This window comes from Neurospora hispaniola (assembly GCF_033458365.1).
Source record: "Neurospora hispaniola strain FGSC 10403 chromosome Unknown B0T23scaffold_5, whole genome shotgun sequence".
Lineage (NCBI taxonomy): Eukaryota > Fungi > Ascomycota > Sordariomycetes > Sordariales > Sordariaceae > Neurospora > Neurospora hispaniola.
The window spans coordinates 436,356-448,306 of record NW_026944410.1 but is presented as its reverse complement, the minus strand read 5'-3'; the positions used below and the strand labels follow the sequence as shown (position 1 = coordinate 448,306).

At 53.8% G+C, this 11,951-nt stretch overlaps 3 protein-coding genes across 3 annotated transcripts; 2 read left to right on the top strand and 1 right to left on the bottom strand.

Moving 5' to 3' along the window:
• The first annotated feature begins 649 nt into the window (after positions 1-649).
• B0T23DRAFT_381392 (decarboxylase,orotidine phosphate) lies at positions 650-2,760 on the top strand. The gene is made up of 2 exons (XM_062837259.1): positions 650-966; positions 1,053-2,760. Exon 2 carries the CDS (start codon positions 1,131-1,133, stop codon positions 2,319-2,321), a length of 1,191 nt encoding a protein of 396 aa, XP_062691438.1. The 5' UTR covers positions 650-966; positions 1,053-1,130; the 3' UTR covers positions 2,322-2,760.
• Positions 2,761-3,213: 453 nt separating this feature from the next.
• B0T23DRAFT_157682 (uncharacterized protein) lies at positions 3,214-6,667 on the top strand. Its single transcript, XM_062832656.1, has 3 exons — positions 3,214-3,558; positions 3,622-4,617; positions 4,671-6,667. Exons 1-3 carry the CDS (start codon positions 3,400-3,402, stop codon positions 6,531-6,533), a joined length of 3,018 nt encoding a protein of 1,005 aa, XP_062691437.1. The 5' UTR covers positions 3,214-3,399; the 3' UTR covers positions 6,534-6,667.
• Positions 6,668-8,271: 1,604 nt separating this feature from the next.
• B0T23DRAFT_157603 (uncharacterized protein) lies at positions 8,272-10,767 on the bottom strand. Its single transcript, XM_062832655.1, has 3 exons — positions 10,172-10,767; positions 9,758-10,117; positions 8,272-9,704 (listed from the first exon to the last, which is right to left on the bottom strand). Exons 1-3 carry the CDS (start codon positions 10,646-10,648, stop codon positions 8,388-8,390), a joined length of 2,154 nt encoding a protein of 717 aa, XP_062691436.1. The 5' UTR covers positions 10,649-10,767; the 3' UTR covers positions 8,272-8,387.
• Between the last annotated feature and the right edge of the window lie 1,184 nt (positions 10,768-11,951).

Genomic DNA, 11,951 nt, shown 5'->3' with positions numbered 1-11,951 from the left:
CTTGTGAACTCGAGCCAAAGAGCCATTCGTCGCCAGTTTGACACTAATATGCTCCTACGGTAACCAATATAAGGATTGCCAGTGTCTTGGTGCCGCGAAAGGACGGTCCCATCGGTAGAGGATGCCGCTCTTGATTACCAGGTCAATGAAGGTGACAACGACGGCAACGCTGGGACGCTCCGGGTCCCTAGTCCAGCTGCCTGTTCCTGAGTAGAAGAAGAAAAAGAAAAAAAGAAAAAAAAAGAGGAAAAAGATTGCAATCCATTTGGTGACAGCAACGGTATCCATCTCCCGGGTCCCAAGCAACGCATCCCGTCGGGTCACATCGTCGACACATTATCCAGTCGCGAGGGCTCCGACCCCCCGTGAACGAGGCGGGACCCCATCCGGATCCCCAGTGGAGAGCCGTGGTTGGCTGCCCGGGCCACCTATGTCGGGTAGAGGTCCCAAAAATTCCTCCTGCCGGCGCTGGCTGCAGGGTCGAATGCAGAGTGTGGCCTGCACAGCACACCCGACCGACCCTGAGTGAACCCCCCACCCCCCTGGCGGGCCCCCCGGCACCTATACCACCACCCACCGGGCCATTACCTCCTTTACCGTCACCCACCACACTGTAGAGCATGTAACTTTTTAGGGTCCACCCAACGTCCTCGGCGATAGGGCACTGTATCGAGAGTTCGGCGCTTCCCAATCAATCCCGTCGACGGTCTTTTCTCTTTTTCGTGGGCCAGACATTGACACATCCCTTCACTTCGTTCTTCCTCCCGCTCGTACCTACATATGTAGATCGATGCAGCTGCTTCGACCTCTCGATTCTTTCTCTCAACTTTCCCAATCCAATCCAACAAACACCCCCGACCACTCCGATCTTGGTCTCCCTTTGCCGAGTCACTACTTAGACTACACGAGTCAAGCTTAGACTTCAACAACCCCACCATCCCACCTCGTGCCGGCAATTCTTTTTAGGTAGCTTAGCTCCATCCTTACCTAGTGATCTTTTCCACTCTTGACGAGAGCTCTTTTCACTCACACGACTTGTCCAACTACAATAGCTACCTCGAGTGTATTCGATATCTTTCTTGGATTGCCTTCCGCTGTACATCCAACAAACTCAAATCACAACAGCCAACATGTCGACAAGTCAGGAAACGCAGCCACACTGGTCCCTCAAGCAGTCGTTTGCTGAGCGGGTAGAGAGCTCGACGCATCCCCTCACCAGCTACCTCTTCCGCCTGATGGAGGTCAAGCAGTCCAACCTCTGCCTCAGCGCCGATGTCGAGCATGCGCGGGATCTCCTCGCCCTTGCCGACAAGGTGGGCCCCTCGATTGTCGTCCTCAAGACCCACTACGACCTGATCACAGGGTGGGACTACCACCCGCACACGGGCACCGGCGCCAAGCTGGCCGCCCTTGCCCGGAAGCACGGCTTCCTCATCTTCGAGGACCGCAAGTTCGTCGACATTGGCAGCACCGTCCAGAAGCAGTACACGGCCGGCACCGCGCGCATTGTCGAATGGGCCCACATCACCAACGCCGACATCCACGCCGGAGAGGCCATGGTGAGCGCCATGGCCCAGGCCGCGCAAAAGTGGAGGGAGCGCGTCCCCTACGAGGTCAAGACGTCGGTTTCGGTGGGCACCCCGGTTGCGGACCAGTTCGCCGACGAGGAAGCCGAGGACCAGGTTGAGGAGCTGCGCAAGGTCGTCACCCGCGAGACCAGCACCACAAAGGACACGGATGGGAGGAAGAGTAGCATCGTCTCCATCACGACCGTCACGCAAACATATGAGCCGGCCGACTCGCCACGTCTGGTCAAGACCATCTCGGAGGACGATGAGATAGTGTTCCCCGGCATCGAGGAGGCGCCTCTGGACCGCGGCCTGCTGATCTTGGCCCAGATGTCGTCCAAGGGCTGCCTCATGGACGGCAAGTACACATGGGAGTGTGTCAAGGCGGCGCGCAAGAACAAGGGCTTTGTCATGGGCTACGTTGCGCAGCAGAACCTGAACGGCATTACCAAGGAAGCTTTGGCCCCAAGCTATGAAGACGGCGAAAGCACGACAGAGCAAGAAGCGCAAGCAGACAACTTCATCCACATGACACCGGGCTGCAAGTTGCCGCCACCGGGAGAGGAAGCGCCTCAGGGCGACGGACTTGGTCAGCAGTACAACACGCCCGATAACCTTGTCAACATCAAGGGCACCGATATCGCGATTGTTGGGCGTGGCATCATTACCGCGGCGGATCCTCCGGCCGAGGCCGAGCGCTACAGGAGGAAAGCCTGGAAGGCGTACCAGGATCGCCGGGAGCGTCTGGCATAGAAGACTGGGGAATAAGAGATGGATGGCGGAGGATATTTCGTTTTCATATGACTGGGATGAGCGTCTACATAATTCTTGGTGGCATCATGTAATCACACTCAGTTATTCTGCTGGCCGGGACTGTATCAGGTCGCAGGCCATGGATATATCGTGGAAGAAAACATACCATAGTCATTTGTAAGGCACGGGCAAGGAGGGAGGTTGTTATTTATCTGGGCCAAGGGTTTCTCTAAGGATTTGGGCGGCTTCGAACGGCGTTTGGGCGATAATAGATGCTTGGCACTTTTGGCCTGCTGTTTTTTGCTGTGTATACCACCATAATGTCACTTTCTGTACACTATGTCTTGAACTTTACTTTATTTGCCTGTGTTTTCTCTTTTCGTTGCATTCGATAAGTAGCCAGTTCCCAAAAGCGACGAATGATGAAGATCTTTTTACACAGAAAAGACAGACCGGGGTCGCGGAGTTAACTGGCTTATCCCCGGGCTCGCTTCCCCCTCGACGACGTCTCCGCATCTGGCAATGGTGGGACGACGAACTTGACCATTTCGGTGTTTCCGCGGGCAGTAGAGATCCTCTGTCCATCGAGCGGAACTACCTCTACACAAGGCTTGTTCTCTAAGAAGGTAAGCAGCCTCGCGGAACGGGTCCGTCATTCCAGACATGAAATTACTGATGTCGGTCGTCAGCCCAGAATTGAAGCCATTCAGAGGGACGATCGTACCTTTCCCCCGCCCCCAATACATACTCCAGTGAGGTTCCTTCCCGCCTCACATCAACAGCACGTTTGATTAGCCCCCCACTTTCCCTTCCTCGCTTCTGATTCCTCATGCTTACAAACGATGAGGATCAAGGTGTCTGCCTGCCGTGAGCCCTCCATTGTCTGACAGCTCGAGTTCATGACAAGCAGAAAGTCCTTTCGACGTTGAGGGTGTGATCGTCAAAGTGGCTAATTGTGATCTTTGAAAAAGGAAAAGAAAGATACATTCGCGATACGTGTGCTAATCCCACAAGTGTCCACCAGAGCTAGAGACCAAAAAATCAATGAAAGAGGAACACACTTTACAAAATCAGGAAAATGACTGCCTTGAGCCTCGAGGAAGGCTCCAACTTTGACATCAATGTCAATCACAATGGGTCAAGTCACCATACCGGCGCTGTCTCTGACAGGCCTCCACCACGGAAAAGAAGGAGGATAGTCATTTCTTGCACAGAGTGTCACCGGAGGAAACAGAAGGTGAGTTGACCCTGGCTAAAGTTCGTTGTCAAACATCTCTTAACGCCCGCCACATATCCATAGTGTGACCGCAAACTCCCTTGTACAAACTGCATCTCCCGCCACAGACAAGATGATTGCCAGTATGAGTCTGGAGCTCCCACCGCCAAAGAAACACAACGGCATCAGCAGCAGCCAAAGCGAGCACAACGGACCAGCTCCAATGAGACTGAAACAGTGACTCCCGGAGCCGGGCTCGATGAGTACAAGGGTAGCATCACGGAGGGACACTGGTCAGGAGAATCCTCCACCGATGACAACAATGACCACCAACACATCCCCTCCAACGTTGCCAACGTCGCCAACCTCGGCTACTCGACCACCGGCGCTTCGACCTCCACCCTCAGTTTCATTCACAAGATCGAGAATCACTCCGAGTCATCCTCATTACCTCACCCATCCTCCACACTCCCTCTGTCCAACGCGGATGGCCGAGCATCAACATCGCCAACTGACATTGTCAACCGCTACAAGTCTCTGATCCGTCAGCTACCGGCGAGGATATACATCGAGAGACTGGTCGATGTTTACTTTCGGGACTTCAACTGGCAGTACTCCATGCTGGATCGAGACATATTCGATGCTCAGCTAGAGGAGTGGTATAAAATCCCGTTTAATGTGTTCAATAATGGGGGCCCGGGGGCAATACCGCCGGACTTGAGGGTGTTTCCGGCGTTGTTGTTCCAAGTGATGAGTATAGTCATGTTAATTTTGCCTGAGAAGACTGGGAAGGGGGCTCGGGAGGTGGTAGCGGATGGTAGGGATGGGGAGGGCAGTAGTAGTGAAAAGGGAAAAGTTGGGAGTAGGGGGACGGCAAATCTGGGAGTCAAAGGAGGTGTGGATTTTGAGAATCTCAAGTACGCTGGAAACATGACGTTCGAGGATCTAGCGAAGGAGTACAGTGAGTCTGGTGTGGCTATTTTGTCACTGCTGGGCAAGAGGCAGATGACACTGACGACAGTTCTGGCTGGGTTCGTGAGGGCTGCGTTTCTGAAGTTTGTCGCAATGGTTCCCGAAGCTGTGAGTACATTCATCCCTCTCTTCACAACGACCAGTCTCTAACATGGCCATAGTGGCACGCAATAGGCACCGCCATCCGCGACGCCCAAGAACTCGGCCTCCACCGCTCCTCTCTCGACCCTCGTCCTCCGCCTTCCGCCACCGCCGAAGCCATCCTCCAAAACCAATGGGAAATCCAACGCCGCCGCAAAGTCTGGCTCATTCTTGTAACCTGGGACATCCACTGCGGTGCTACGCTTGGCCGGCCCTCCGCCATCGACCTAACCACCAACCCGCCCATTCTACCCATCGACGTCGCTCTTCCCACCACCACCACCACCATGACCAACTGCCGCTCTCCTACACCCATCATTCCCCGCTCCGAAGAGAGTGACCCCCCAACGCCCCTCACTCGCATCCTCTGGACCTACAAAATCACCCTCCAACTCGTCTCCATCCTAGCCCTAGAGAAAGAAGGTCCCTGCCCAGCGTCCTTCTCCAAAGTCGATCTCCTCCATCAACACTTGGTAGATCTCGAAGATTCCATCCCTTCCTACTTCCGCTTACACAACCCCGACACCCGTTTCGACTCGCTGCCCCATTGCTACTGGATCCCCTGGGCCCGCGCCCTCCTGCCGCAGCTGACCGCCTTCAACTTCATGGCCTTGCACCGTCCGTATATCTTCACGCGCCCCTTGTCTCGCCGGTTAGCGGTCGAAAGGGGGTGTTTGGCCATGCTGAGAGCGCAACGAACGCATTTTGAAATTTTGAGACGGGAGATGAGGCAGAATACGTTTACCTTGTTTTTTGGCACGTTTGATGCGATTGTGTTGATGGGGGCTGTGTATATTCTTTTTCCGAAGGAGAAGGAAACGGGGGAAATGGTGGGGGAGGTGGTGCAGCAGTTTAAGTGGGCGGAGGAGCGGTTTGAGGAGATGAAGGAGCGGAATCCGTTGGCGAGGCAGGCGAGGGGGGTGGTGAGGGGGGTTGGGGAACGGTTGGGGCGCGCGGTGGGTGTTGATCTGGGGCAGAAAGGCGTGGGGGTTGGTCTGGTATCAGAAGGTACAGCAGCGGTTGTCAAGCCTGCCGCTGTTGCCGTTGGTGGAAGAAGGAAAAGACTGGCGAGGCAGAGGGTTGTCAAGTCTGTTACCACGTCCACGGTTCAAAATGGGATCTCGACGGCTTCCTTATCAACGTCAGTACCATCTGGTATCGCTTCTAGAGCGGGTGGCTCAACCACCACACCTGCCACCGGTACCTCGACAACAACCACAGGATTAACGACTCCAGAATCTACCGCGCCTCCTTCTCTCGCACAAGGGCACTTCGGTGCAGCAACATCCGAGATCAACACCGCCATCACCAACGCCTTTCATACCTCTACTACCTTTCCATTTAATCATACCTCATCCGAGACCATCCCCATCGACCCGAGTCTCAATCCAGTCCTGTCCCCAGGAGTCGCAGATTGGGCCGCCGCCGCTTCCACTATTCCCTCCATATCCCTCCCGTCTCTCCCTGACGACTTCAACTGGACTGACATCTCCCCGATATATGCGACGGGAGACCTGGTCTATAATGACCTGACGGGGTTTGTGTACGACGAATTTGATCCTGTCGTTCATGATGGCAGTAATGACTTGGTACAGAGTGGTGATGGTGGTGGTTATGAGAATGGGTTGGGAGGAGTCGGCTTAGGGAATGGGCTGGTGACAGAGATCCAGAGTCACATAGACATGGACATAGACTTGGGCGCGAGAGATGCGATGAGTGATGGTGACATGCCCGGGTTGATGGGAGTTGATCAGGATGATGAGAACATTGGCGAGAGACAGGTCCAGAGTCAAAGTCAAAGTCAAAATGAGGCGTTGTGGATGTTTGATGGACGGGGGATTGGGGAGGGGACTTGTGTTTGGGGGTTGTTGAATCGGTATTGATTGGCTGATGGCTACCGGTTACTTGTCTGGGTTCAGCAAGGGAAAGAAAAGAAGCGAGCGAGGCAGGTGAAGCATGTCTTGACGAGTACTGCTGGGTCTCTGGGTGGTTGAAATCAGGTTGGGAGATTCGGACATGTCACTTTGAAAAAATGGGACTCGGCACTAGTTTTTGTTCCTCTCTATGGTATTATGTCTGTGTAAAGCTCTCTCTGCATTAAGAAAAGAGTAAGAGTTTGAGAGCTGTGTGAAGCAATCTAGCCATGTGTCATGGAGCGATGTAGGTATTGTATCACTCGCAAATTCCCTTACCTGGTGATCGCAAACCCCCCATCCGTTGTTCTCTTCCCCTTTCGATTCCCCTTCGGCTACCGTTCCCAATCCCTTTGCATCCCCTTTCGATTCTCATCCCCATTCCCATTCCCATTCTCGATTCCATTCTAGTGAAAACCCACCCTCTTGAGCAAGTCAAGTCTCAAGTCTCAAGTCCCATGCGCTCAATCAATCAAACCCCGTCCGTACCCATACCATAAACCGAAACCAAGATCCAGCCTGTCCTGTTCTGAAACCGCGAATAAGCAAAATCTACCTACTCCGTTCTGGTTCCTCCATCATTCCTCCATTATTCCCCGTGATGCCCCGTGTGTCGTGTTGTGTTGTGTTCAAACCCCGTTCAAACTCCGTGTTGGAAGTGTGAGTTGATAGCAAAAAACTCCATTCTCCCCTCATTAGTTCCTTCCCTGTGAGTGATATCCCGTGAGTGATGCTTTGTAAGTGATGATTTGTGAGTGATGCCCCATTATTATCCCATCATTCCCTCCCATGATGCTCTGTGAGTCATGCGCCATCATCCCCCCGGATGCCCAGTCAGTAAGTGACATGTCATGTCATGGCATGTCGTGTCATGTCAGTTCAGTTCGTTCCCCAGATGTAGCTAGCCAGCCAGCCAGTCACATAAAGACGGCCAGCTAGATGTACCTACCTAGCTAGCCACCAGATATAGACAGCCAGTCCATGCAGCATGCCTTCCAAGGATACCTACCTACCGACCCAGAATCCCAAATCGGTACCGTCTGGTCCCGCTCATGCATGAAAGACAAGCCAAGACAAGACAAGTCAAGCAAGGCCGAGTAGGTAGAGGTAGGTAGATGATGGGTCCCTAGGTAGGATGTTGATGCGGGGTGAGGGGTACTTCCTATCTATACTAACTCCTTGGGGTGTTCGTGTGTTCGGAGTGTGGTGATATTGCTAGGTATGCTTTGTGCGTATCGGATGTTTGGGTGTGTTGTGTTTGTGCTGTTGTTTGTTGTTGTTGTTGAAGTTAAATTGAGGTAGAAGTTGCAGATTGCAAAGTGAAAAAGTTGATGCTATTAGTGATAAGTATGATGTATGTTGATTACGCATCACTTTTCCTTTTCTCCTCCACAAGCAAACTGTTGACCCCCCCCCCCCCCCCTTTTTTTTTTGGTGCTTTTGTGCTTTTGTGCTTTTCTGTTTTCCGTTTCTCTTTCCCCGACCAAGCCAAATATGAAAAAGAAAAAAGGAAAAGAGTCGGAAAAGTGAACCCAATCAACTCCCAAATAGTTTACCAATGGCCATTACCCCATGGACGTGTAAGGAAATAGGAGGGTATCATGTTGTTATCTGCGCCGTGAATGCGCCGTGTGAATGCCGTGAAATCATTGAGCGATCAAACCCCAAGACCCAAGACCCAAGGAAGCAAGTCGTAATGATGTTGTGTGCTGCGTGCTGTCGAATAAAGCAAGAAGAAGCGAAATATGCCTGGTATAGCCCGACCGATGATTGGATAGGTCTGTATCGTCAGGCAGTCGAACAACAAATGTCCGACAGACAGACCTAAACCATAACCAAAACATCACTCCGTCTCACCAACCTCGTCCCAATATTCATCCCCCTCGAATCATCCCTCATCGTCACCCCGGGCGTCACCACCAGTGAAATCCTCATCTGCCTCGCCTGCAACTGTCCCGCCGGCACCTCACTATTCACCGCCGTATGACTCGCCTCCACAAACTTAGTGCACGTCTCGCTCCACAGATAGACATACGTCATCCTGGATTCCCATCCCATCTGCGCCACACTCCACGCCCTCTCGGCAATCGAAAACAAATCAAACAGCGCCTCATCACGCACATCGCTCTTCGGCCCAGGCGGCAAAAACGGTCCCACCATCTTCTTGAACTTTTGGTAATGGTCATTCACCTTATAGTTCTTGAACTCGGCCCATTTCGGGTGATCCACCATTTGCTTGACCAGTTCCGCCTGGCGATTGACCATTGCTTGGCGCTCGTGCGTCTTGCTGTGGTTTTGGGCGCCTGAAGAGTCCTTGAGGCGCGCAGAAAGGGAAGCCATTTCTTTGTCGACTGAGGGCTCGTATCCCGTCCATCCCTCGGATTGGAGCATCGTGGATGTGATGTATTGTACGAGGAGGCGTTCGACGAGGTAAGGGCGGGAGACGTCGTCGTTGAGGAGAAAGGAAACGTGCGATTCGCCTATCTTGCGGCCGCGGCCCGGGTAGACGAGGTCGCACATGTAGGAGAAGAGGGAAGGGGATTCCTTGCGGAGACGTGACTCGACTTCTGGCATGGGTTTGCCAAAGTATTTGTGGGTGAAGGCGCGGATGACGACTGTTAATAGGTGGGTGAGTTTGCCGGAGAAGGTGGCGGTTGGGCCGTCCTCGTCGTGGGTCTTGGGTGTCGGAGGGATGAAGATGGCGGTGGGAGGACCGTGATGGTGGGAGCGATTTCCACCGCCACGACCGGAGCCGGCTGAGCCACGAGAGACGGGACTGCCCCATTCGGAAACAACGCGGCCGGTGCCTTTGCGGTGTGAGCTGTGGCCACCACGGGAGTTGAGTCGCTGGGAGTGGGCGATGGCAAAACCCGAGACAGAGCGAGGGGGGAGGGGGCCGCCGAAGTGGGTGCCGGGCATGAGGTTGTGGCCGCTGCGAGGAGGACGAGTGTTTGAGCTTATGGCGCGGGAGGCTTGCCAGTCGCGAGGGCCAGTGGGGGTGGGGGAGGCGGAGGAGTCGGTGACGGATGTGTAGGGGGTGGAAGAACGGGAGAGCATCTCCAAGGCCATAGCCTTTTCTTCAGGGTCTTTGCGGACTTGCATCCAGAGGTGGCGTTTGCCGGCGATTTGTTCTTGGAGGGCCTACGTATTTGTTAGTCGTCTGCCGGCACCAATGTTCTCGAGTAATCACATACCTTGATAACCCTCTCATCCTTGTCCTTCTCGGCCTTCATGTCGGCCTCGAACTTCAGCATCCTTGTCCGCTCAGCCCTGATCTCAGCACGCTCAGCTTCAAGCTGCGCTCGAGTACCGTCGTAATCCATAGTCTGCGACGAGTACATTGTGCGCAGGCTCTCGCACTCGTCACTTTTCCTATCGAGGCCGGTTGCCAAGGATTCGGCAGCGCTAGAGATGGTGGTCAGGTGCTTGAGAACCTGAGTGATATCGACGTCAAACCCCTCGCGAAATTCGGAAGGGACGTGTTCAGAGCTGTCGACAGCGTGTTTAAGTCCCCAGAGCCGACGGTTGGCATCGGCGGCGTGTTTGCGGATGTCCTGCTGGGTGTTAGTTGATGCTCAGGGTGAGGGAGAGGTGGGAAGGGGACTCACAGAGATAGCAGGGTGGTCTCCACTGCGAATGAGCTCCATGGAACTCAAACCCTTCCCCAGTTGCTGCACCTTATTAGGCGGCGTCACCTGGTTATCAGGTATCTGATACCGCTGAGGAGGACGTGATGGTCCCGAAGGGTGGTGTGAAGCTCCAGGCTGGAAGTTGTTGAAAGGTTGAAGCTGACCATGACCATTGCCAACATACGTGCTGCTGCTAGAGCGCGAATGTGACGAATGCATGGAGACAGCCGAGGCCATCGACGAGTGTCGCGAGTGGCCGTTGATGCGGGCGCCTCCTGACTGCCTCTCGCTCCCGCTCGGTTCGCTGGGGAAGGTGTCCGTATCAGGAGTTTCGGTCTTGTAGCTCTTAGTATCAGACCGCCATTGCTGGTTTCCCCTTGGCGGGGGAGAGAAAAGCGCAAGGCGAGCGCCGCCGGCGTCAGACGAGCCGTCGCTGGAGAAGCTTCCGCGACCCATGGTGATGTGAGCGCGATGTGAGCGCAGTTAGAGTTAGGTCAAGGATGGGTGGGGAAATACTGAGGTCGGTAAGGAGGATGTGTGGTTAACGCGAGGGGATGGCTGTGGGTGTGGGAAATACTTTCGCAGACAGCGAAGAGGAAGTTGTCAAGGAAGACGTTTGAAGAGTTTTGGTTAGCAGCGCACAATCAAGTTGACTCCTAAAGTTCGAGATCCAGGCGCAGGAGGAGGTCTGGCGATGGATACTCGAAAAGAAAAGAGAGTGGGAGTAGAAAGTTGGAGAAAGGAAGAAGTGCGCAGGGCCGGCGAGGATTTAAATGCTGCAGAACCCTCCCGAGTTTTTGGGGTTCGTGGGGGTTGTCGGGGAAACGGAGTAGACGTAGAATTAAGGTTTCTGTGACCCGTGACCAAAAGTGAAGGGAGAAGGACGGAGCCAAAAGTTCAGACGAGTGTCCTCCGGATGTTCGCGGCGTTTGTCTCAAGGTGCTGGCTCCAGGTCCGTCGTGGACTGGAAGGAGATGGGATACTTGTGACCTCTGTTACCGCAGTAACCGGGAAGATGGGACCTGAAAGCAGCTGTTGATGGGCAGGAGAATCTTCTTCAGTGTCCTGAACTCTGGGAGTAGATGATGACTGGCGTTTGCAAGCCGATGCTTAAACTGGGTCTGACGAGATCAGACGAGCTATCATCTGAAGTTGAGGTGGTCACACGAGTTTGAATTTGACAGTGAAGATCCACAGATACTTCTACTCTCCCGGTTGCTGAGGCAATGAGGAAGCAGTCCAGTCCCTGATTGGATCTGTTGAAAGCCCGTGGTTACTTCCTTGTGTCGAAGGCCGCAGTCGTTTCTAGAACAAGACGACTCGACCTTGGACAGTGTTCTATGAAGTGTCAATCTAATTTGAGCAGATGGTATGAAGTCGGTTGCCACTTCAACTGCTACTCACGCCTGTGAATGCGGACATGTGCTCATGCGAACAATTCAAGGTTAGGAGACGGCAGTTGTGTGGAGTACCGGTCTTTCCAATATGGAAACGTCCGTTAAAATTGAGTACGCTGCGTACGCGACACCGCTCACTTCACGATGAAGTGCCGCTCGCAGTGACAACTCCCAGGGGACTCTGGTGGTAGCAGCGGGAAGAGATGGCCCGGAGAGGATTTTTTGTCAGAAGATCAACGCTATATAGTGACCAGCGCTGAAATATCCGAAAGCTGGAGAGGTATTTGTCTCGCTCTGACCGGGTATCCGGAGAAGAAAGTGATGGCAAGCTGAAGCTATTTGCGTCCAGTTTTCCTCCCAAA

What these genes read in the sequence shown, in the direction of transcription:
- B0T23DRAFT_381392 (XM_062837259.1), top strand. Translation starts at nt 1,131, where the DNA reads ATGTCGACAAGTCAGGAAACGCAGCCACACTGGTCCCTCAAGCAGTCG.
- B0T23DRAFT_157682 (XM_062832656.1), top strand. Translation starts at nt 3,400, where the DNA reads ATGACTGCCTTGAGCCTCGAGGAAGGCTCCAACTTTGACATCAATGTC. An exon ending in GTCACCGGAGGAAACAGAAG is followed by an intron (nt 3,559 to 3,621) that starts GTGAGTTGACCC and finishes ACATATCCATAG; the next exon opens with TGTGACCGCAAACTCCCTTG. An exon ending in TCGCAATGGTTCCCGAAGCT is followed by an intron (nt 4,618 to 4,670) that starts GTGAGTACATTC and finishes ACATGGCCATAG; the next exon opens with TGGCACGCAATAGGCACCGC.
- B0T23DRAFT_157603 (XM_062832655.1), bottom strand. Translation starts at nt 10,648, where the DNA reads ATGGGTCGCGGAAGCTTCTCCAGCGACGGCTCGTCTGACGCCGGCGGC. An exon ending in GAGACCACCCTGCTATCTCT is followed by an intron (nt 10,118 to 10,171) that starts GTGAGTCCCCTT and finishes AACACCCAGCAG; the next exon opens with GACATCCGCAAACACGCCGC. An exon ending in AGGATGAGAGGGTTATCAAG is followed by an intron (nt 9,705 to 9,757) that starts GTATGTGATTAC and finishes ACAAATACGTAG; the next exon opens with GCCCTCCAAGAACAAATCGC.